The 25,399-nt window shown below is 38.5% G+C and overlaps 3 protein-coding genes and 1 long non-coding RNA gene across 14 annotated transcripts in view; 3 read left to right on the forward strand and 1 right to left on the reverse strand.

Annotated features, from left to right (window-relative positions):
- The window catches only part of LOC130563558 (protocadherin alpha-C2-like), a 156,046-nt gene that overhangs the window by 8,724 nt on the left and 121,923 nt on the right, over nucleotides 1-25,399 (forward strand). For 3 of the 11 annotated variants that reach the window (XM_057349156.1, XM_057349163.1, XM_057349172.1), the window contains exon 1: nucleotides 16,449-18,990. The exons of 1 other annotated variant lie outside the window; for it this stretch is intronic. In XM_057349156.1, coding sequence (XP_057205139.1) covers nucleotides 16,630-18,990 — 2,361 coding nt within the window. In that variant the 5' untranslated portion in view covers nucleotides 16,449-16,629. Of the gene's footprint in view, nucleotides 1-418; nucleotides 2,961-3,800; nucleotides 6,177-9,613; nucleotides 12,137-15,917; nucleotides 18,991-19,197; nucleotides 19,228-22,323; nucleotides 24,837-25,399 lie in introns of those variants that run through there. 7 more of the 11 variants (XM_057349152.1, XM_057349153.1, XM_057349181.1 and 4 more) reach the window with 7 other exon arrangements.
- On the forward strand, nucleotides 6,612-9,193 carry LOC130564228 (protocadherin gamma-A11-like). Its single transcript, XM_057350176.1, has one exon. The coding sequence runs from the start codon at nucleotides 6,785-6,787 to the stop codon at nucleotides 9,191-9,193; it is 2,409 nt and encodes an 802-aa protein (XP_057206159.1). The 5' UTR covers nucleotides 6,612-6,784.
- Nucleotides 13,092-13,827, reverse strand: LOC130563578 (uncharacterized). The gene is made up of 4 exons (XR_008964136.1): nucleotides 13,789-13,827; nucleotides 13,648-13,701; nucleotides 13,511-13,565; nucleotides 13,092-13,147 (listed from the first exon to the last, which is right to left on the reverse strand). It is a non-coding gene; the product is annotated as an uncharacterized LOC130563578 (long non-coding RNA).
- LOC130563569 (protocadherin gamma-A11-like) lies at nucleotides 19,245-22,010 on the forward strand. The gene has a single exon (XM_057349212.1). The coding sequence runs from the start codon at nucleotides 19,534-19,536 to the stop codon at nucleotides 21,937-21,939; it is 2,406 nt and encodes an 801-aa protein (XP_057205195.1). The 5' UTR covers nucleotides 19,245-19,533; the 3' UTR covers nucleotides 21,940-22,010.

Genomic DNA, 25,399 nt, shown 5'->3' on the forward strand with positions numbered 1-25,399 from the left:
ATTTTAAAATCTAGCTATGATAATGGTGTGTTTATTATTTCAAGTTTAAATTAATGTTGTAGGGAGCGCTTGTAGATTTTATTTCGTTGAATGGTGCCACATTTTATCACTGCATTATTATTTTTGCTACATGAGTATATTTACATATGTTCTATTAGTATAAATACATTTATTTGTTGTTCGTGTTTTCGATAAAATTTTCCTGTTTAAAAGGCTTTTCATTCTTCTGTGATTCTATATTAGCAAGTTCATTTTACAGGTACAACGAAATATTGGTCATTATGTTTTTGAAGCTGCTCGAGAATTTTGCCATCATTTATCACAAGAAATGTCCAACAGACCACTCGGTGTCAGTATTACTCTATGGTATGTTGGATAGACCAGCCCTGTCCTAGACATGCGCTATGCTAAATTGTTCTTTACATCTGAGTATTTGTGGACATTGAAGGGTGTACGATCTGAAAAGGCAGTTCTTTTATTACTGTGTAATACGGTTCAATTCAAATCTTTTGCGTGATGCGGACACTTCATACATTTTATTGTTGCTTATAATCTTCGAGGACATATTTCTTGCATTGGAACAGCTGTAATCGTTTGTCATGGAGGCCAGAAGACAAAGACGCAGATGGGAGTACTGTTGGATTGCTTTGTGTTTCTCTTTGCTACTGAGCTTCGGGACGCAGGTTTGCGCTCAGATAAGATACACAATTCCAGAGGAATTGAAGGAGGGATCCGTTGTCGGACATGTCGCTAAGGATTTGGGTCTTGACGTCAGTACCTTAGTAAATAGAAAGATCCGTATTGTGTCTGGGGCAAAGGACGCTCTTTTCCAGGTAAATCAGAACAATGGCGTCTTATATGTTTATGGTAAAATTGATAGAGAGGAACTGTGTGATGGAAATGGCGCGTGCTCGATTAACCTAAAAATGGCAGTGGAAGAACCCTTAGAAATACATTACGTCGGAGTAGAGATAACTGATGTTAATGACAACCCCCCAACATTTTCAGAGGACGAGCAGCATTTTGAAATTGCGGAACACACACCCACAGGGACACGTTTCCAGATACAGGCAGCGCGAGATGCTGATACAAAAGCTAATAATGTCCGTTCATATAAACTCAGTCAGAACGAGCATTTCGAAGTTGATACAAAAGACAGACATGAGGAGAAAATACCGTTTTTAGTTTTAAAGAAATCACTAGACCGTGAAAACACACCAGAGCATAGATTAATACTGACCGCAATTGATGGTGGAAATCCACCACGATCAGGAACTCTTAACATTATTATTACTGTACTTGATATTAATGACAATCGCCCTGTGTTCAGCGAAGACACGTATTCTGTAACAGTTAGAGAAAATGCTGCACAAGGCACCGTACTAATAAGGCTTAACGCAACTGACTTAGACAAGGGCTCAAACGGCGCTGTTGAATACGCATTTGGAAGAAATATTAATCGTAAATTGCAAAGTCTTTTTAAACTTGATAGTATAACCGGAGAAATACAAATAAAAGGTGAACTGGACTATGAGGAAACAGAAGTGTTCAAGTTAGACGTGCAGGCATCTGATAAAGGACAACCTCCATTGGCAGCGGAATCCGTCGTTATCATTAAAATAATTGATATAAATGACAACGCCCCTGAAATAGACCTCACGTCTCTGTCTAATGTAGTTTCCGAGGATTCTAAACCTGGAACTGTTATTTCACTAGTCAGTATCAGCGATAAAGATTCAGGGATCAATGGAAAAATAATAACAACTATAACTTATAATGTACCTTTTGAGCTAAAACCGTCCTTTCAAGAGAATGTTTATTCTCTGGTCACAAAAGGTAGATTAGACCGAGAACTTCAGTCTCATTACGACATCACAATTACAGTCACTGATTTAGGACAGCCTCCTTTATCCGCCTTTAAATCTTTGAGCGTGCAGGTATCTGACGTAAATGACAACAATCCGGAATTTTCTCAAGATCCCATTGAATTATATATAGTTGAAAATAACGCTCCTGGTGCGTCCATATTTTCTGTGATTGCATCCGATAAAGATTTGAATGAAAACGCCATGATTACCTATAATATAATAAGAGGTGAAGGTGCGCAAAATGACATGTCCTCGTTCTTAAACATAAACTCTGAAACAGGCGTTATTTACGCCTTAAATCGTTTTGACTTTGAAGTTACGCGAAAGTTCAAATTCCAAGTTCTTGCAAAGGATTCAGGAACCCCGTCTCTGAGCAGTAATGTGACAGTGCACGTGTTCATTTTGGATCAGAACGACAATGCTCCAGTGATCTTATATCCAGTCAGCGCTAACGGTTCTGCTGAGGGTGTGGAGGAGATTTCCCGCAATGTGAACGCAGGTCATTTGGTGACTAAAGTCAGAGCCTATGACGCAGATATTGGATACAACGGCTGGTTATTATTTTCACTGCAGGAAGTTAGTGATCACAGTCTCTTTAGTTTGGATCGCTATACAGGACAGATAAGAACCCTTCGCTCATTCACAGAAACAGACGAGGCCCAGCATAAACTGGTCATACTGGTGAAAGACAATGGGAACGTTTCTCTGTCAGCAACAGCGACTGTGATTGTCAAAGTTGTGGAGCCCAAAGAGGCTTTTGCAGCTTCTGATGTTACAAACTCAGTAAAAGACGAGGAGGAAAACAACGTGACATTTTATTTGATCATCACATTGGGCTCTGTGTCAGTGCTTTTTATCATCAGTATCATCGTGTTGATTGTAATGCAGTGCTCTAAATCTACTGACTATTCGTCCAAGTATTTACAAGATACGAATTACGACGGGACTCTGTGTCACAGCATTCAGTACAGATCTGGAGACAAACGGTACATGCTAGTTGGACCCAGAATGAGTATCGGCTCTACTCTAGCACCTGGCAGTAATAGGAATACTCTAGTGATACCAGATCGCAGGAGAAGAGATTCTGTAGAGGTAAGAATTAGCTGATCATTTTCCATTTTTTCTATTATTTATTTATTTGCATTTTTATGCAGCGTTTTTGTGATTAAATTCGGACAGCTTCAGCAAAATGATTTATAATACAATTGCAACTTGAAAATCTTTTTAAAAAATCATATAGCTGTTTACACTTTGTATTGAGATCATTTGTATTACGTTAATAAACATGGAATGTGTAGTCACATTTATTCACTTATACGTTTGCAATCGTAAAGGTATTTTCAAGTCTGGAGTTATTTGGATAATCTTTGCATCGTATTGATTTAAAATTCTGCTTCTGGGTTGGTGTCGACTGGGGATAAACCTAAACTGCAAGAGATCTTACAATTTTCACCTGTTTAATCGTGTAAATTATTACGGCACTGTGGTGTTGGAAAATGAGCTGTCCGCTGCTGTGGTACTGAAATAGATGTTTTTTAAGTGTTAAATGTATGCTTTACTCAAATGCTCCTTCGGGTGTTATTCGTACGATTATGATGCTGTATGTATTGTTAGTACGTTGCCTAATATAAGTTATTTTGCATAGAATATAACAGCTAAATGTGAGGGTTTTGCTGGCTTTTTCTTTGAACCGCCGGATGTCAGTGTTGCTCTAGGATTTGTAGAGGCGTTTAAATCCTGCCTTTGATGACGCGAAACTAGCTGTATTGTTCCTCACATTCATGGGGAAAGATTGAGATAACGGACGGTTACTATAGGCTGTGCTAACAGCAGTGACTATGTATGTTTTGAACGATGTGTCTTATATAAAATATTAATGTAGCTTATAATAACCAGCCAAGTATTAGCCTAAACTTTGAATTTACGGTGTAGAAATCGACGGCCATGGAACCTCGGGGACAAAGCCTCAGATGGGAGTACTGGTGGACAGCTCTGAGTTTTTCTTTGGTTCTATTCGTCGACCATCATGTTTCGGCTCAAATACGATATTCTGTTCCAGAGGAGGTGAAAGAGGGATATGTCGTTGGAAATATTGCTAAGGATTTGGGTCTTGATGCCAGTACTTTGGTGGACAGACGGTTTCGTATTGTTTCTGGATCAAATGACGCATTCTTTCAGGTAACCCAGCACAATGGCATGTTGTATGTAGATAAGCATATCGACAGAGAAAATGTATGTGAGGGAAACAGCGCCTGCTTGATAAATTTAAAAACAGTTATCGAAAATCCGCTCGAGGTACATTATGTGGAAATCGAAATAACAGATGTGAATGATCACTCTCCGTCTTTTCACGATAAGGATTTCAATCTAGAAGTGTGGGAAAACGCAGTAACTGGAACACGATTTGAACTTCAAACTGCTAGAGATTTAGACGCAGGTGTTAATTCAGTCCGGCTCTACAAGCTAAGTAAAAACGCACATTTTGATTTAGAAATTAAAGATAGTGTATACGGAGACAAAAATCCCTTTTTAGTACTACAGAAACAACTAGATAGAGAAACTACTAAAATGCACAGGTTACTACTGACTGCAATAGACGGTGGAAATCCTCCTAAATCAGGCGTTCTCAATATCACGGTCCGTGTTTTGGATGTAAACGACAACCGTCCAATATGCAATAGTGACACTTTAACTATAACTCTGCGGGAAAATTCAATTATGGACACCGTAGTGAAAATAATCAATGCAAGCGATGCAGATAGTGGTCTAAATGGTGAAGTGGAATATACATATGGTAGAAACATGAAACCTAAAATACATGAGATATTTCAGTTAGATCGGACGACTGGTGAAATACTTGTTAAAGGCTTGATTGACTTTGAAGAAAACGATATATACAGTTTAATGATAAGGGCCTCAGACAAGGGCATTCCACCTCTCAATACCGACTGTCAGCTTATCGTTAAAGTGGAAGACGTGAATGACAATAAACCAGAAATACAAGTAACATCTCTTTCAAATGTCGTTTCGGAGGACGCAAAAATCGGAACGGTTATTTCTCTCATAAGCGTAAGTGATAAAGATTCCGGAATTAATGGCAAAGTAGTGTGTAGCCTCTCGGACAATGTACCATTTGAGTTGAAACAGTCCGTTCAGGACAATATGTTTTCTCTTGTAACGAAAACACGCTTAGATCGAGAACGAGTGTCCGAATATGATATAAAAATCATTGCAACAGATTTGGGTAACCCTCCTCTTTCAGTCTTCAAATCTATGCGTGTACAGGTGTCAGATGTAAATGACAACATGCCAGATTTTTTTGCGAATTCTCTAGAACTTTACTTACCTGAAAACAATGCGCCAGGCGCGTCTATATTTTTTGTCAATGCTTTTGACAAAGATATTAATGAAAATGCTGCAATAACATATCATATGATTAGAGGCGGAGGGACGCAGAATGATATGGCATCTGCTCTAAACATAAATTCTGAGACTGGCGTCATTTACGCACTGAAGAGTTTTGACTTTGAAACTTTAAAAAAGTTCCAGTTTTACGTGCTCGCTACAGACTCTGGATCACCGTCTCTAAGCAGTAACGTGACAGTGAACGTTTTTATTCTGGACCAAAATGACAATGTCCCAGTGATCCTACATCCTATCATGGCCAACGGTTCTGCTGAGGGTGTGGAGGAGATTCCCCGCAATGTGAACGCAGGTCATTTGGTGACTAAAGTCAGAGCCTATGACGCAGATATTGGATACAACGGCTGGTTATTATTTTCACTGCAGGAAGTTAGTGATCACAGTCTCTTTAGTTTGGATCGCTATACAGGACAGATAAGAACCCTTCGCTCATTCACAGAAACAGACGAGACCCAGCATAAACTGGTCATACTGGTGAAAGACAATGGGAACATTTCTATGTCAGCAACAGCGACTGTGATTGTCAAAGTTGTGGAGCCCAAAGAGGCTTTTGCAGCTTCTGATGTTACAAACGCAGTAAAAGACGAGGAGGAAAACAACGTGACATTTTATTTGATCATCACATTGGGCTCTGTGTCAGTGCTTTTTATCATCAGTATCATCGTGCTGGTTGTAATGCAGTGCTCTAAATCTACTGACTATTCGTCCAAATATTTACAAGATACGAATTACGACGGGACTCTGTGTCACAGCATTCAGTACAGATCTGGAGACAAACGGTACATGCTAGTTGGACCCAGAATGAGTATCGGCTCTACTCTAGCACCTGGCAGTAATAGGAATACTCTAGTGATACCAGACCGCAGGAGGAGAGATTCTGGAGAGGTAAGAAATAGTTTTTAAATACAGATTTAATATTCGTGTTTGATACACACGCGTTTTTTATTTCGTGCTGTGAATGGGGTGTTAAATGATTGGTAGATTTATTTTTTGTCATGTAAATCGCTTGTCATATATTCCCTTAATTAATTATCACCACATCATTGTTTTTGACATATAAATGCTTAGGTTTTAATGACGATACATGTTTTTAATTGTTATATTTAATGTTCTATAGACTCTCAGGTTATAATTCCAAATGTCTCATAATTCATAGTTTATTCTTGAAATACGCGATGCAAGATTTGTATCACCCAAAGCTGCTGTTTTTTTTTAGCATAATTTAGGATAAATACCTAACAGACCACTCGGTGTCAGTCTTACTCTATGCTATAGTGGACAGATTTAGCTCTGCCCTAGATGCTGGCATGCGCCGTGCCGTACTGTTCTTTACATCTGACTGTGTCTGTGTGGATATTTTAAGGCGTTCGATGACGATACGATACAGAACGTTTGTACTATTTAGCTGAAGATATATACTACACTGTGATTTATTTTATGTCTAATTCCTAATGATATATATTTGGTTCTAAAATACTCTGCGTTTATCGCTTATGATGGAAGACGGCGGACAAAGGCGCAGATGGGAGTACTGTTGGACTGCCTTTTGCTTTTCCTTGCTACTGTGCTTTGAGCCGCAGGTTTCAGCTCAAATAAGATATTCCATTCCAGAGGAGGTTAAAGAGGGATCCGTTGTGGGAAATATAGCAAAGGATCTCAGTCTTGATGTCGCTTTGCTAAAGCACAGACGGTTTCGTATTGTTTCTGGATTTATGGACACCCTTTTCCAGGTAAATCAGAACAATGGCGCCTTGTTTGTTCATGAGAAAATCGACCGAGAAGAGATATGTGATAGCAATGGCGCATGTTTGCTAAACCTAAAAATTGCCGTTGAAAATCCACTTGAAGTTCATTACATTGAGGTTGAAATAACAGATGTAAACGACCATTCCCCTTCATTTCCAGAAAAAGACCTACACGTTGAAATGGCAGAAAACACCTTAAAGGGCGCTCGCTTCGATCTGCCAACTGCGCGAGATTTGGATGTTGGCATGAATTCAATTCGATCCTATAAGCTAAATCAAAACGAATTCTTTGACATAGAGATAAGAGACAGCGAGTACGGGGAAAAAAGTCCCTTTCTGCTCCTACAGAAAACGTTAGATAGAGAGAGTCAGGACAAGCATGTGTTAACTTTGACTGCCATAGATGGCGGAAACCCAACAAAATCTGGCACTCTAAATATAATAATCACCGTTCTTGATGTTAACGACAATCGTCCTGTGTGCAGCAGAGACACTTACACTGTTATGTTAAAAGAAAACACGTCTCCCGGCTTCGTGGTTGCATATGTTAATGCCACTGACCCAGACGAGGGTGTTAATGGAGAAGTTGAATATACATACGGAAGAAACGTCTTGCGTAAGGTACACGATATTTTTGAGCTGGACAAGGTCACAGGTAAAATACGCGTTAAAGGGAAAATTGATTTCGAAGAAAATGAAATGTATAGTCTAAATATAAAGGTATCTGATAAGGGGCGCCCTCCAATGAATACTGACTGCAGAGTTATTATTAAAATTGTAGATATCAATGATAATGAACCTGAGATTGAAGTAACGTCGCTTTCTAATATTGTTTCTGAAGACGCAAAGCCCGGGACAGTCATTTCTCTGATTAGTATTACGGACAAGGATTCGGGAATAAACGGTAAGGTAGTTTGTGGCCTGTCAATGAATCTACCGTTTGAAATGAAGCCGTATGTTCAGCAGAACATGTATTCTTTAGTAACAAAAGAGAGTTTGGACCGGGAGGTTGCGTCTCATTATGACATCATAATAACAGCAACTGATTTAGGCAATCCTGCTCTTTCAGCGTCAACAACTCTTAGCATAGAGGTTTCCGATGTTAATGACAACAAACCTCAATTTTCATACAGTCCTCTTGAAATGTACCTTTTTGAAAATAATCCGCCCGGCGCGTCCGTGTTCGCTGTAAGCGCTATTGACAAAGACATAAATGAAAATGCAATTATTACGTATCAAATTATAAGAAGCGATCAGACTCAAAATGACATGGATTCATTCCTTAATATAAATTCTGAAACAGGCGTTATTAGTGCACTTAAAATTTTTGACTTTGAAACAATTAAAAAGTTTCAGTTTTACGTGCTCGCTACAGACTCTGGATCTCCGTCTCTGAGCAGTAACGTGACAGTGAACGTGTTTATTTTGGATCAAAATGACAATGTTCCAGTGATCCTACATCCTGTCATGGCCAACGGTTCTGCTGAAGGTGTGGAGGAGATTCCCCGCAATGTGAACGCAGGTCATTTGGTGACTAAAGTCAGAGCCTATGACGCAGATATTGGATACAACGGCTGGTTATTATTTTCACTGCAGGAAGTTAGTGATCACAGTCTCTTTAGTTTGGATCGCTATACAGGACAGATAAGAACCCTTCGCTCATTCACAGAAACAGACGAGGCCCAGCATAAACTGGTCATACTGGTGAAAGACAATGGGAACGTTTCTCTGTCAGCAACAGCGACTGTGATTGTCAAAGTTGTGGAGCCCAAAGAGGCTTTTGCAGCTTCTGATGTTACAAACGCAGTAAAAGACGAGGAGGAAAACAACGTGACATTTTATTTGATCATCACATTGGGCTCTGTGTCAGTGCTTTTTATCATCAGTATCATCGTGTTGATTGTAATGCAATGCTCTAAATCTAATGACTATTCGTCCAAATATTTACAAGATATGAATTACGACGGGACTCTGTGTCACAGCATTCAGTACAGATCTGGAGACAAACGGTATATGCTAGTTGGACCCAGAATGAGTATCGGCTCTACTCTAGCACCTGGCAGAAATAGGAATACTCTAGTGATACCAGATCGCAGGAGGAGAGATTCTGGAGAGGTAAGACTGATAATTATTTTCGCCTTGTCTGATTTGTTTTAATTTGCGACTAAGTTAAAATATTGGAAAAATATAGAATAAAACGTTTTGATGTCTGGTTTGAGTTCATTGTTTTGCTGTGTAAAGCAGTAACATTTGCTTTTATGGTGATTTGAGTTACAATGTTTGTCTCTTAGTGAGTTTTACGGGCGCTGTCCGCCACTGCGGTGCTGAATTAGATCCAGTTTTCGGTGATGGTTTGGGTTGTCACCTATTCACACCTACTGTTGTGGAAATATTCCAAGCAAAAAGTACATTTATCTTTTCGCGGGGTGTAATTTTTCTAAGTTTGGACTGGTGGTTATTTTTAACTGTTTTGTATGGCATGGTAACCGCCTGGGGTCAGTGTTGCATTAGGATTTTAGAGCACATAAAGGCCATCCCCTGATGATGACGCGAAATAACGCTGTATTGTCCCTCACATTCACATCGCGAGCTGAAGAACAATACCAAGCACATTGGACTCCCGGTACATAGTACACTTAGATTTTTGGTTGCATGGTGTGCCTAAATTCAATTTACTACAACATCTAAACACCGATGTTATTTATTTTATTTTTTTGGAAACCCTTTTGGTAGTGGCCTGCCATGGAGGCCGCTGGACAAAAGCGCGGATGGGAGTACTGCTGGATTGCTCTGTGTTTCTCTTTAATTCTGGGCTTTGCACAACAGACTTCAGCTCAGATAAGATATTCTATTCCTGAGGAAGTGAAAGAAGGATTTGCTGTTGGAAATATTGCTAAGGATTTGGGCCTTGAAGTAAGTGGCTTAGTTGACCGACAGTTTCGAATCGTGTCTGGATCTAAAGAGGAGCTCTTTCAGATAAATCAGGAAAATGGCGTGTTGAACGTGCATAAGAAAATCGACCGAGAATCTTTGTGTGTCAACAGTGGTATCTGCATGGTCAATTTAAAAACCGTCGTTGAAAATCCTTTGGAGGTACATTATGTAGAGGTAGAAATATCAGATATAAACGATAATTCACCTGTTTTTCCTGAAAAAGAGCAACGCATGAGCATATCTGAACACACGCTGCCTGGCGTTGATTACCAGTTACAGGCAGCCAGAGATCCAGATTCTGGAACGAATTCGATTCGTTTTTACAAATTAACTCCAAATGATCATTTTGAAATTAAAGTTAGAGAGAGCGACGAGGATAAACTGCCTTTTTTGGTGTTAAAGAAAGCCGTTGATCGGGAGATTACAACGGCATACAATCTGCTTTTAACAGCAGTAGATGGAGGGACACCCCCCAGATCTGGGGTTCTTAACGTAACTGTTACCGTTTTGGATATAAATGATAATCGCCCTGTTTTCAACCAAGAGACATATTCTGTGGAACTGCCTGAAAATTCCGTCGCTGGCACTGTAATAATTCGAGTAAATGCAACTGATATTGATGAGGGTCCAAACAGCGAAATCGAATACAGTTTTGCAACATTGAATGGCAAAGTGCACGAAGTCTTTGAGCTCGATCATGTCACGGGTGAAATACGTGTAAAGGGGAAAGTGGATTTTGAAGACGCGGAGGTTTATAAACTCGATATTCGAGCCTCAGATAAAGGACATCCACCAATGTCTGCAAACTGCAGAGTTATTGTTAAGATGATTGATATAAATGACAACAGGCCAGAAATTGAGATTACATCACTTTCCAAGAACATTCCTGAAGATTCAAAACCAGGTACTGTTATTTCTCTCGTCAGTGTAACTGATAAAGACGCTGGAATTAACGGGAAAGTAATTTGTCAGTTAAACAAAAATGTTCCCTTTGAGTTGAAAACTTCATTTAAAGACAACATGTACTCTTTGGTAATAAAAGAACGATTAGATAGAGAAACGAATTCACAGTATGATGTTACGATAACCGCCTCTGATTTAGGACAGCCCTCTTTGACTGCATCAACAATACTAAGTGTTCAAATTTCTGATGTAAATGATAATGCCCCGGAGTTTTTTATAAACCCGTTAGAGCTTTACTTCATAGAAAACAATGCTGCCGGTTCGTCCATACTTTCTGTGAGCGCATCTGATATAGACACGGCGGAAAATGCCGTGATATCATATAACATAGTCAGAGGAGCTGGAACCCAGAATGATATATCGTCTTTCTTAAATATAAACTCGGAAACTGGTGTTATTTATTCGCTGAAAAGTTTTGACTTTGAAACCTTAAAAACATTCCAGTTTCATGTGCTCGCTACAGACTCTGGATCTCCGTCTCTGAGCAGTAACGTGACAGTGAATGTGTTTATTTTGGATCAAAACGACAATGTTCCAGTGATCTTATATCCAGTCAGCGCTAACGGTTCTGCTGAGGGTGTGGAGGAGATTCCTCGCAATGTGAACGCAGGTCATTTGGTGACTAAAGTCAGAGCCTATGACGCAGATATTGGATACAACGGCTGGTTATTATTTTCACTGCAGGAAGTTAGTGATCACAGTCTCTTTAGTTTGGATCGCTATACAGGACAGATAAGAACCCTTCGCTCATTCACAGAAACAGACGAGGCCCAGCATAAACTGGTCATACTGGTGAAAGACAATGGGAACGTTTCTCTGTCAGCAACAGCGACTGTGATTGTCAAAGTTGTGGAGCCCAAAGAGGCTTTTGCAGCTTCTGATGTTACAAACGCAGTAAAAGACGAGGAGGAAAACAACGTGACATTTTATTTGATCATCACATTGGGCTCTGTGTCAGTGCTTTTTATCATCAGTATCATCGTGTTGATTGTAATGCAGTGCTCTAAATCTACTGACTATTCGTCCAAGTATTTACAAGATACGAATTACGACGGGACTCTGTGTCACAGCATTCAGTACAGATCTGGAGACAAACGGTACATGCTAGTTGGACCCAGAATGAGTGTCGGCTCTACTCTTGCACCTGGCAGTAATAGGAATACTCTTGTGATACCAGATCGCAGGAGGAGAGATTCTGGAGAGGTAAGCGCATTTAAAGAAAATATTTTAAACATCTCCCTTACCTGTGACTCAACCTGCTAACTGTATTGGGTATTTCGTCTGTCAGTTATGTTGGTTTAGTTGGCGTTTACTTTTTTACTGTCGAACTTTATCAGTAAATATATGAATGTTCCCCGTCATTGTTTGAAGTTGAGCGCCACTGTTAAAAAAAAATCTGTAAAAAAACGGTAAAAAGTCTGGCAGCAGAGTTTCCAGACATTTTCCTTAAAATTACGGAAAAGAACTGTTTCACAAAATTACATGAAATGAACTGTAAAAATACAGAGCCAATTTTACGGTAAAAATTGGTTAAATTACAGTATAGCACTGTTGATAATTGCTCATTAAACTGTGTAAAAACAGATAAATTATATCAAAATACATTAAAAAGCAACTTCTTTTCAGGGTAATCTCTGTAAATTTAGGAATTTTTAAGTAATTTTATTAAGCTTCTCTGTCAATCTACAAAGGAATTCACTTTTAAAAAACATTTTAAATGTATAATAACTAAGAAACTACTAATAAAAACCAAATGTCTGTACATTTACCAGTTATAATAAAGATATATATTATTAAAATACACCAAAAGTAGCTACATTTAAAACCTACAATACTGTTAATTAAAAGTAATTAGCAGTTATTTGAATCTATCAGGTCACAGGCCGACAATAATTTCCTGTTAAATTCTTTACATGTAAAATAAATACGCAATATTAAAAAACAGTACTTTATTTTGTACCTTCAATGAAACAGAAAAAGTCATTCTGGGGAAATGCAAAAATATTTATTTTTTAAAATGTTCATCAGTGGGAATACAAGCGGAGTATATCAGATTCAGAACATAGCTCTGTACATGCAAGGTATTCGTTACACATCTAGACATTATTTGAGCAACTTGAGTCATATAGATTACTTATGCTGCCTATAGGTGACTTGTCAGAGTTTTGGTCCCGCTCACTGTCATTATATGCCTTCTAAATATCCTGAAGTTATCTGCTGAAGAAAGAAAAACATACATCTTAGATGGCATCAGGTAAACTTATTTTCAGATATCAACGGTCGCAGCAAAATACTTAGACTGACTGCAAATCTCTATGTACATTATACACGATATTCAGTTTACTTTCTTATAGCAAAACCTCCCAAGAGTTACTTTTGCAGTAACACATCTTGCACAGTCACAGTGGACCCACAAGGACAACACAAATAATTAATAATGAATATTATAGGAAAATGATACCGTGTAGATCAAATTTAATTTATTGCCACTGTCAAAGCAATCCTATGGAATCAAATTACTTGTCTGTCTTTGGCCATGTAGATTTTAGATTATAAACAGTCCAATCTCTTCCATACCTGGATTGTTATGGTCACCTGCGGTAGATTAGCACAAGCAGTCGATCCACAGAACCTGAAAATATTTAAATACATTGTATTACGTTCACACATACAAAGTAGATTTTAGATCATAAACAGTCCAGTTTTTTCCATACCTGGATTGTCATGGTCATCTGCTGTAGATTATCACAAGCAGTAGTTCACAGAACCTGAAAATAAAATATTTAAAATAAATTGTATTCGTTCACACGTACAAGGTAGATTTTAGATTATAAACAGTCCAATATTTTCCATACCTGGATTGTCATGGTCACCTGCGGTAGATTAGCAAAAGCAGTTCACAGACCTGAAAATAAAATATTTAAAATAAATTGTATTACGTTCACACGTACAAGTAGATTTTAGATTATAAACAGTCCAATTTTTCCATACTGGATTGTTATGGTCACCTGCGGTAGATTATCACAAGCATTAGATCCCCAGAACCTGAAAATAAAATATTAAAAATAAATTGTTGTATTACATTCACACTACAAAGCACAAGTTCCACAGATAGACATACAAAAATCAACAAGAAAATTAAGATATAACGTTAGAGTATTGCTATGAAATTAAAACAAAATGTATAGGGAAAACATTAGATCATTTTTACCTACACTGCAAAAAGTGCCATTCTTACTAAGCAGCAGTTTTGTCTTGTTTTTATTAAAAATATCTAAAACTTCTTAAATCGATATACAATTACTTGACAAGAAAAGTGACCAAGGTATTTAGGCTCGGTTTCACAGACAAGGTTTAAGACTAGTCCCAGACTAAAATGAATTTTGAGCTGTCTTAACTGAATTTTTTTAAATATATCAGTGCCATTGTTTTGTTTTAAGATGCACATCAGTAATGTTTTTTCTGTTGCATTTTAATAAAAGCAACTTAAATAGCCTAATTTAACTAAGGCTAAGCCTTGTCTTTGAAACCGGGCCTTAGTCTTGTTTTATGTAAAATTATATAAGAATTAAGTACGTTTATGGTAAAAACAGGCAAAAAAATCTGCCAATGGGGTGAGATTTGTTGTCACTTAGCAAGAATGTCATTTTTTGCAGTGTAACTTTACCTACAGGTGTAATAATCATCTATCTGGATCGGAAACACATTTCTATAACCAAAAACGTTCATAAAAACGTCTCTGAAAAAAAAACTTTTATCTTGAGAACACAAATTACTGCATTATATGTACTAACGTTAACGTTACTCCTTAGCTAACCATAGCTAACATTACAGTAACGTTAGGCCTCCAGGTTTATCAGAAGAGTGCTAACAATTAGCTTTAAGACAAAAAGTGCAGCACACGACATGAAATAATAAAATAATCGTTTAAATGTGTTATAAAACGCTTACCTCATCCGGTGGTCGGTTGCTCTGACTGACATGGTGACGACGAGTATAGTGAAGCAGGCGCTAAAGGCGCGTTGTTTTCCTCACAGTTTCAAAAGTATTGGCGCTTTATATGTAGCCTACATGTCATATATTTCCATCGGAGCGGAAGAAATGTCTTCACTGTCACTCGCACGCTACTGCTCACTGCTGTTCTCAGACATGTTTCCCGCGGTGCCTGCCCGGCTACCATAGGAATCCACTGGAGTTTGAAAACTCCCGCTCTGGCTCTGCTGCTCGCACTAGTACCGCCACTCACAGCCGTTAGGACGCAAGTACGCCAAAGTTAAATTTGAAGCCTCTGATTGGATGATGGAAGTCTTACGCAACTAAAATATATATGCCCAGGAGAGTTATAAATTTGATTACAGATTAATTACAATATTGATGTTTAAATTACAAATACTGCCGTACTGTAATATATTACAGAAATTATTACAAATTGTTAAAATACTGTATGTTGTATTAGCTATAGTGAATCGATAACCGTTGCACACGCAAATATTTTATTTTAATATTTAATATGTTAGGCAAAGTTTCAAAAACGTAATAGGATCTAGCAATTTTACTACAGTTTACTATATTTAAGTTGTCAAAATGCAAAGTTGTATGTTGTTTAGGTGAGAACAAAAATAAATGTCAAAATAAATTACATTTGTGTCTGAATTACCAGTTGACCTCTAAAATACCCTAAATATATAATGACCTTCAACTGCATTTAATTACAAAGCAGTTGCAATTTTACATATTTTTTTACAGAGAAGATCCGTAAATTTTTACTTCATTGCATTTTGGGAATTGTAAAAATACTATAAATTGCTTTTAAAAAACATAATATTTCTGTAATTTAAAATTACAGGAAATTAACTATAATTTAATAAGTAGTATTTTTAGTACAGCAAAAATCTGTAAAATAACAGGCATTAACCTTTTAATGGAAAAAAAGGAAAAATTCTGTAAAATAATACAGACCATTACCTGTAAAATTACTTTTTTTTAACAGTGTACGTTTATATCCATGAAAATGAGCACTGCAGTTTTGTGCTGGTTGGAACAAAGTAGGCTACTTTGTCAGATGATGTAAACTCGAAAAAGCATTTTGTTTTCTAATGATGATGTTTGCTTGTGCATTCTAGGCCAACAGTTTCTGCGCTGTCCGTGGTGAAATCTCTCACCTTCATTTTATATTTCTGTTTTGGTCCCTCGTGAATCAGTTACAAACAGAAAACCTGAATACTGCTAGGCTATACACGTTTTATTGTATACTTATACATTGTGTAAAATTAAATAATAACCATATACAATGAACGTAGTCCTTTATAATGTGGATGTAACCTGACCTTTAACTATATAAATAATGACGAGTTTAAGTCTTTCTTGTGGCTATTAAATATTGTTCAGGTCAATTGTTGTTGACATTGATAAGTACATATTTTAGAAATTTCTATATCACTCACTACCAGACAGTGTCAGTGTAACATCGAGTGAAGGAGGTTCTGTCCTGCCCATAGATACCCAAAGCGCATGTGTGTGTTTTTTCCTGTGCAGAGGGTGAACACGAAACGTCTTAGCACTACTGCTCTGGTATTAAATTAACCGATTTTGTATTGTTTACAATAATTGTCTTTGTAGAAATGGAACATTAGACTCGTACGTAAAGGTCACGCTTGACATTCTGTGAGCAGAACTGCAATATTAAATAGTATAAAATGAGATCCGAAGAACAAAGGCGCGGATGGAAGTATTGGTGGATTGCTCTGTATTTCTCTATTCTGCTGTGCTTTGGACCGCATGTTTCAGCTCAGATAAGATACACGATTTCAGAGGAAGCAAAAGAGGGATCTGTTGTGGGAAATATCGCTAAGGATTTGGGTCTTGATGTCAACACGTTAGTGGACAGACGTTTTCGTATAGTTTCTGGATCTGAGGATACGCTTTTCCAGGTAAACCCGAACAATGGCGTTTTATATGTCCATAAACGAATCGACAGGGAGGAGCGTTGTGATGGAAATACGGCATGCATTGTGAACATTAAAACAGTAATTGAAGATCCTTTGGAGGTCCATTATGTGGCCGTTGATGTTGCCGATGTGAACGATCATGCTCCTAGATTTCCAGAGAAAAAACAAAAAGTCGAAATTGCAGAGAGCACACAGCCAGGAGCGCGCTTCCAACTACAAGCTGCGCGTGATCCTGACATTGGTGTCAATTCTGTGCGTTCATATAAATTGAGCCAAAACGAATATTTTGATTTAGAAATTAGGGACAGGGGGGACGAAAAAAATCCATTTCTGCTTTTAAAAAGGCTGCTGGATAGGGAAAATCAGGCTGAACATAAATTAATATTAACAGCCATTGACGGCGGAAGTCCACATAGGTCAGGAATATTAAATATAACCATTACGGTTCTGGACAACAATGATAATCGGCCTGTATTTAGTCAAGAAGTTTACACCGTTAATTTACAAGAAAAAGTGCCAGTTGATACTATTGTGATAAAAGTTAATGCTACTGACATTGATGAGGGCTTGAACGGTGAAGTGCGATATATGCTTGATGGTAATCTAAACAGTAAAGTTAATGACATTTTTGTGTTGGACAGCGTCTCTGGGGAAATTCGAGTTAAGGATAAAATTGACTTTGAGGACGTCGAGGTTTACAGACTAGATATATTCGCGTCTGATAAAGGGACGCCGCCAATGACAGTCGACTGTAGAGTTATAGTCAAAATATTAGACGTGAACGATAACGCCCCTGAAATCGAGATTACATCCCTGTCTAACGTTATTCCTGAAAATTCAAAACCAGGAACCGTCATTTCATTAATTAGTGTGTCAGATAAAGATTCTGCTGCAAACGGCAAAGTTGTATGCACTTTATCTGCTAATGTGCCATTTGAACTGAAACCATCTGTTCAAGACAATATGTATTCCTTAGTGTCCAAAACGCCCTTGGACAGAGAAGCGACGTCTCAGTATGAAATCACAATAATCGCGACAGACCTAGGTCAACCCCCTTTAACCTCGTTTAAGACGCTTACTGTACAAGTTTCGGATGTTAATGACAACAATCCGGATTTTATTGCCAATCCCCTCGAACTTTATTTACTGGAAAACAACGTCCCAGGTGCCTCTATCCTCTCCGTAACCGCATTTGACAAAGACGTGAATGATAATGCTTTAATTTCTTATCAAATAATTAGAAAGGACGGGACACCGAATGATATGGCTTCATTCTTGAACATTAATTCTGAAACAGGCGTAATTAGTGCGCTTAAAGGTTTTGATTTTGAAACGCTGAAAACATTTCAATTCCATGTGCTCGCTACAGACTCTGGATCTCCGTCTCTGAGCAGTAACGTGACAGTGAACGTGTTTATTTTGGATCAGAACGACAATGCTCCAGTGATCTTATATCCAGTCAGCGCTAACGGTTCTGCTGAGGGTGTGGAGGAGATTCCCCGCAATGTGAACGCAGGTCATTTGGTGACTAAAGTCAGAGCCTATGACGCAGATATTGGATACAACGGCTGGTTATTATTTTCACTGCAGGAAGTTAGTGATCACAGTCTCTTTAGTTTGGATCGCTATACAGGACAGATAAGAACCCTTCGCTCATTCACAGAAACAGACGAAGCCCAGCATAAACTGGTCATACTGGTGAAAGACAATGGGAACATTTCTATGTCAGCAACAGCGACTGTAATTGTCAAAGTTGTGGAGCCCAAAGAGGCTTTTGCAGCATCTGATGTTAAAAACACAGTAAAAGACGAGGAGGAAAACAACGTGACATTTTATTTGATCATCACATTGGGCTCTGTGTCAGTGCTTTTTATCATCAGTATCATCGTGTTGATTGAAATGCAGTGCTCTAAATCAACAGACTATTCGTCCAAGTATTTACAAGATAAGAATTACGACGGGACTCTGTGTCACAGCATTCAGTACAGATCTGGAGACAAACGGTACATGCTAGTTGGACCCAGAATGAGTGTCGGCTCTACTCTAGCACCTGGCAGTAATAGGAATACGCTAGTGATACCAGATCGCAGGAGAAGAGATTCTGGGGAGGTAAGATGAAATAATATTTTGTATTATTTCACAAAATTTCATTAAACGTAGCACTTTATATATAGTTGCCTTCATGTTGATAATTTCAGAGTGTTATGCTATACACTGGATATTTGTTATGCTAATGAATTGTTGCCTATCGTCAGCTTGTATCCAAAACATTCGTTGTCCAAGGTGCTGAAATGTTTTATTTTTCTTCTCTTTGAGATTTCCGTGGGAGTTTCTGCTGAGTAATGCGTTAAGTGATCTGTATAAATTAATTTCTTTTTGCTTGATAGTGCCATAGGGTGTCAGTGTTGCATTGTCATATGGAGTGAAGATGTAGCCCTTCCCCTTGAAATGTCCTGCGCATGGCTGTTCTGTTCGTTTGCACTGGCATGAGAGCTGTAGCTAATATCACGGCAAGCAGGATAATGCTGCTGTAAAAATCACTGATACATTTCTCATATGTTTTAAACGATTAGATTACCATGCATACACGCTGCAGTTATTGTCTGATTTACTAGAAATTTTCGTTAAACCGTTTCAAAGAAATCCTTACCGATGGAAGCCGAGGGACAAAGGCGCAGATGGGAATACTGGTGGATTGCTTTGTGTTTGTCTTCGCTGCTGAGCTTCAGTCAGCAGGTTTCAACCCAAATAAGATACTCCATTCCGGAGGAGGTAAACGAGGGATATGTAGTGGGAAATATCGCAAAGGATTTGGGTCTTGATGCAAATACCTTGATGGACAGGCGGTTCCGTATCGTCTCTGGATCTAAAGATAATTTTTTTCAGGTAAAACAAAACAATGGCGAATTGTTTGTCTATAAGAAAATCGACAGAGAAGAGTCGTGTGATGGAAATAGCGTGTGCTTGATAAATTTGAAAATCGCCGTTGAAAATCCACTTGAAATACATTATGTCGGAGTAGAAATCACAGACGTGAATGACCACAGTCCGCGTTTTCCCGAGAAAGAACAGCATTTTGAAATGGCTGAAAACACTGTCGCAGGTGCACGTTTCGAACTCCAAACAGCAAGAGATCCTGACATTGGAAGTAATTCTATTCGCTTATATAAACTGGCAAAGAACAATCATTTTGACCTGGAAATGAGGGAAGGCGACGAAGAGGAAAAAAATCCAATCTTAGTTTTACTTAAACCGTTAGACAGAGAGCAAAATTCAGAGCACAGACTTGTGTTGACTGCTGTGGATGGAAGCAGTCCCCCGAAATCAGGCACTATAAAAATTACTATTAATGTTCTTGATATTAACGATAACCGTCCGGTCTGCAATAAAGATATTTATTCTGTAACTGTTCCAGAAAACACACTTATAGGTTCCGTTATAGCGCGAGTAAACGCTACCGATTCTGATCAGGGTTTAAATGGTGAAGTTATTTACACTTTTGGTAAAAATAGTGGACGAAAGGTACACGAAATATTTAGACTGGATGGTGTCACAGGTGAAATTCAACTTAAGGAGTCGATTGATTTTGAGGAGAACGAGATACATAGACTGACCGTCCAGGCCACAGATAAGGGCCAGCCACCGATGACTACTGACTGCAGAGTCATTATAAAAATCACCGACGAGAATGATAATAATCCCGAGATAGACGTGACGTCACTTTCAAATATAATTCCTGAGGATTCAAAACAGGGAACTGTAATATCTCTCGTCAGTGTATCAGATAAAGACTCTGGTCTTAATGGTAAAGTTGTGTGTAGTGTTTCAGACAATGTTCCTTTCGAGTTAAAACCATCAATTCAGGAAAATATGTATTCTTTAATTACTAAAGAGCGATTGGACAGGGAATTTGTCTCAGATTATAAAATCACAATTAAAGCTACTGATCTAGGTCAGCCACCTCTTTCTTCCTATAAAACCATTACTGTACAGGTAGCTGATGTTAATGACAATAAACCAGATTTAATCAAAACCCCCCTCGAGCTCTATTTAGTGGAAAATAACACGCCGGGTGCGTCGGTATTCTCTGTGAGCGCGTCAGACAAAGATCTAAATGAAAATGCAGTTATTGCATATGATATTATAAGAGGCGATCAGACACAAAGTGACGAAACTTCATTCCTCAATATAAATTCTGAAACTGGCGTAATCACTGCACTTAAAAGTTTTGACTTTGAAGCTGTAAAAACGTTCCAATTCAACGTGCTCGCTACAGACTCTGGATCTCCGTCTCTAAACAGTAACGTGACAGTGAACGTGTTTATTCTCGACCAAAATGACAATGTTCCAGTGATCTTATATCCAGTCAGCGCTAACGGTTCTGCTGAGGGTGTGGAGGAGATTCCTCGCAATGTGAACGCAGGTCATTTGGTGTCTAAAGTCAGAGCCTATGACGCAGATATTGGATACAACGGCTGGTTATTATTTTCACTGCAGGAAGTTAGTGATCACAGTCTCTTTAGTTTGGATCGCTATACAGGACAGATAAGAACCCTTCGCTCATTCACAGAAACAGACGAGGCCCAGCATAAACTGGTCATACTGGTGAAAGACAATGGGAACGTTTCTCTGTCAGCAACAGCGACTGTGATTGTCAAAGTTGTGGAGCCCAAAGAGGCTTTTGCAGCTTCTGATGTTACAAACGCAGTAAAAGACGAGGAGGAAAACAACGTGACATTTTATTTGATCATCACATTGGGCTCTGTGTCAGTGCTTTTTATCATCAGTATCATCGTGTTGATTGTAATGCAGTGCTCTAAATCTACTGACTATTCGTCCAAGTATTTACAAGATATGAATTACGACGGGACTCTGTGTCACAGCATTCAGTACAGATCTGGAGACAAACGGTACATGCTAGTTGGACCCAGAATGAGTATCGGCTCTACTCTAGCACCTGGCAGTAATAGGAATACTCTTGTGATACCAGATCGAAGGAGGAGAGATTCTGGGGAGGTAAGGTCCTTTGAAAAGTTATGGATTTTTGTCTCTCCGTAAATCTATGAGAATAATAAATGTCTTTATTATTTATAGTTGCATATTTCTATAGTGTTTTTGACCCCTGCGATTTGTGACTTTTTTGGTAGCATTTTAATGTTCTCCAATGAGTATATAGTAAGACAGTCAAAGTACGCTTAGCTTTTTTCATTACTTTATGCACTGGGTAATGTTAAGCATTGTTGCTATTCATCTTAAGAGGTAATATTTTATAAATTTTGTTCTAATACAATGAAATGTAATGATTTGTATTTTTTCTTTGCAAAATGTGACATCTTAGAAATACTTCTGATTTTGTACCGTGTGGTGTCAGTGTTACATAAGGATTTTCAATAGAGATTTGGTCCTGCCCACCAATATGTGCTGCGCATGGCTGTTCCGTTTGGTTAAACTGCGAAACGCTGGTACATTGCGAGAGGCCGAACAACTCAAACGAATTGGAAATGTATTCGAATTTTTTAAATGTTGTGTCTACATGGGATATAACAAATTGATTCAAGTTAAACCGTGACTCGTTTTAGGCGGTTTTAAAGGAATCGATCAGGATGGATGGACAAAGGTGCGGATGCGAGTACTGCTGGATTGCTTTGTGTTTTTCTTTGTTGATGTGCCTTGGACAGATTTCTGCTCAGATAAGATACACCATTCCAGAAGAAATGAAAGAGGGTTCCGTTGTGGGAAATATAGCTAAGGATTTGGGACTACACGTGAGTACTTTGTTGGACAGACGGTTTCGTATAGTCTCTGGTTCTAAAGACGCCCTTTTCCAGGTAAATCAGAATAATGGCGAATTATATATTCATAAAAAGATAGACCGAGAGGCGATCTGCGACGGCAATGGTGCATGCTTAATAAATCTGAAAACTGCAGCCGAAAATCCTTTAGAAATTCACTATGTTGCCATAGAAATAGCAGACATAAACGACAACCGTCCCAGTTTTTCTGAGCAAAAGCAGCATTTTGAGATTGCAGAACAAACCCCAATAGGAACTAGTTTCCAGTTGCACGCAGCGCGCGACCAAGATGCAGCACCATATTCTGTTCGCTTGTATAAATTAAGTCAGGATGAAAATTTCGAGATTGACATCAAGACTAGTGATGAAGACAAAAACCCGTTTTTGGTGTTAAGAAAACCGCTTGATCGTGAGAAAAAGGCAGAACATCTGCTCGTTGTGACCGCTGTTGATGGTGGAAGCCCACCGAAATCAGGAACGCTTAATATCACGGTTACTGTGCTGGACAGTAATGATAATCGTCCTGTTTTTAGCCAAGACACGTATTCTGTCACGTTACAAGAAAATGTGCCGATTGGAACAACAGTGATTAAAATAAAGGCAACCGACACCGACGAGGGCTCGAACAGTGAAGTTGAATATTTCCTAGGTCAAACTCTAAAACGCAAAGTTTATGATATATTTGACCTAAACCGCGTAACGGGTGAAATTTTGGTTAAAGGCGAGGTAGACTTTGAGGAGACAGACGTTTACAAACTTGATGTTCAGGCGTCAGATAAAGGGCAGCCTCCTTTATCTGCGCAAGGTCGAGTTATAATAAAAATACAAGATATAAATGATAATAGGCCTGAAATGGAGCTGACTTCGTTATCAAATGTTGTCACTGAGGATGCTAAACCTGGCACGGTAGTTGCTTTGATAAGTGTTTCAGATAAAGACTCTGGTGTCAATGGTAAGGTTGTGTGTAGTCTCTCTGAAAACGTTCCTTTTGAACTGAAACCTTCCTTTCAGGAAAATATGTACTCATTAGTGACAAAGGGGCATTTAGATCGTGAAATCCAGCCCAGCTTTGACATCACAATCACGGCCAGGGATCTGGGCCAGCCCCCTTTGTCGTCTTTTAAAACTTTTTGCATCCAAGTAGCAGATGTAAATGATAACAAACCAGAGTTTTCAAGTCGTTTTCTTGAGCTTTATTTATACGAAAATAATGTTCCTGGAAGCTCGATATTTTCTGTGAGAGCACATGATCAAGACGTTAATGAAAACGCGGTTATATCGTACCAGATAATTAGAGGTGGAGGGGCACAGAACGACATAACATCATTCTTGAATATAAACTCAGAAACAGGAGTTATCCACTCGCTTACAAGTTTTGATTTCGAAACTATTAAGACGTTTCAATTCCGCGTGCTCGCTACAGACTCTGGAACTCCGTCTCTGAACAGCAACGTGACAGTAAACGTGTTTATTCTGGATCAGAACGATAATGTTCCAGTGATCTTATATCCAGTCAGCGCTAACGGTTCTGCTGAGGGTGTGGAGGAGATTCCTCGCAATGTGAACGCAGGTCATTTGGTGACTAAAGTCAGAGCCTATGACGCAGATATTGGATACAACGGCTGGTTATTATTTTCACTGCAGGAAGTTAGTGATCACAGTCTCTTTAGTTTGGATCGCTATACAGGACAGATAAGAACCCTTCGCTCATTCACAGAAACAGACGAGGCCCAGCATAAACTGGTCATACTGGTGAAAGACAATGGGAACGTTTCTCTGTCAGCAACAGCGACTGTGATTGTCAAAGTTGTGGAGCCCAAAGAGGCTTTTGCAGCTTCTGATGTTACAAACTCAGTAAAAGACGAGGAGGAAAACAACGTGACATTTTATTTGATCATCACATTGGGCTCTGTGTCAGTGCTTTTTATCATCAGTATCATCGTGTTGATTGTAATGCAGTGCTCTAAATCTACTGACTATTCGTCCAAGTATTTACAAGATGCGAATTACGACGGGACTCTGTGTCACAGCATTCAGTACAGATCTGGAGACAAACGATACATGCTAGTTGGACCCAGAATGAGTATCGGATCTACTCTAGCACCTGGCAGTAATAGGAATACGCTAGTGATACCAGATCGCAGGAGGAGAGATTCTGGGGAGGTAAGATTGATGATAGTTTTCTATGTCAATTGTCATGTTGGTTGTTTCTTTATTAACAACACTTGCACTTTAACCTTAAATATTGATGAAAAAACAAAAGTAAAAAAACTTTGTGATGTGTGTTTTACGCGTAGGCCTATATTTCTTCTGAATGAAGTAACGTTTGCTTAAATGGTGCTTAAAATTTAAACATTTGACGTTTTAGTTCGTCGGTTGTAAGGGAGCTGTCCAATACAACAGTGCTGAATTATTTAAAAGTTTTGACAACGTATTGAATTTAAACGGGTATAGATACCTTGCAAATACTTCTCAATAGATACGTCATTGTTGTTAAAATGTATATTCTTTTGCAGATGTATTTGACAAATTTATTCTTTTTTTACTTAGCCATAAAGCAAAAAAAAAATAATCATGGCATTCGCGTAGTAATGTTTTGGATAGTTTTAGAAGAATGTGCAGTGGAATAAATTATTGAATTAAGGGTGTTTGTGACTTCTAAGAGGTAGTTGAGAGCTGTCAGTCCTGGTTATTTAATTTGAAGTATTTAACAATTTGCATCGATT

The sequence above is a fragment of the Triplophysa rosa genome, linkage group LG13 (genome assembly GCF_024868665.1).
Source record: "Triplophysa rosa linkage group LG13, Trosa_1v2, whole genome shotgun sequence".
NCBI classification, from domain to species: domain Eukaryota; kingdom Metazoa; phylum Chordata; class Actinopteri; order Cypriniformes; family Nemacheilidae; genus Triplophysa; species Triplophysa rosa.

What these genes read in the sequence shown, in the direction of transcription:
- LOC130563569 (XM_057349212.1), top strand. Translation starts at nt 19,534, where the DNA reads ATGGAAGCCGAGGGACAAAGGCGCAGATGGGAATACTGGTGGATTGCT.
- LOC130564228 (XM_057350176.1), top strand. Translation starts at nt 6,785, where the DNA reads ATGATGGAAGACGGCGGACAAAGGCGCAGATGGGAGTACTGTTGGACT.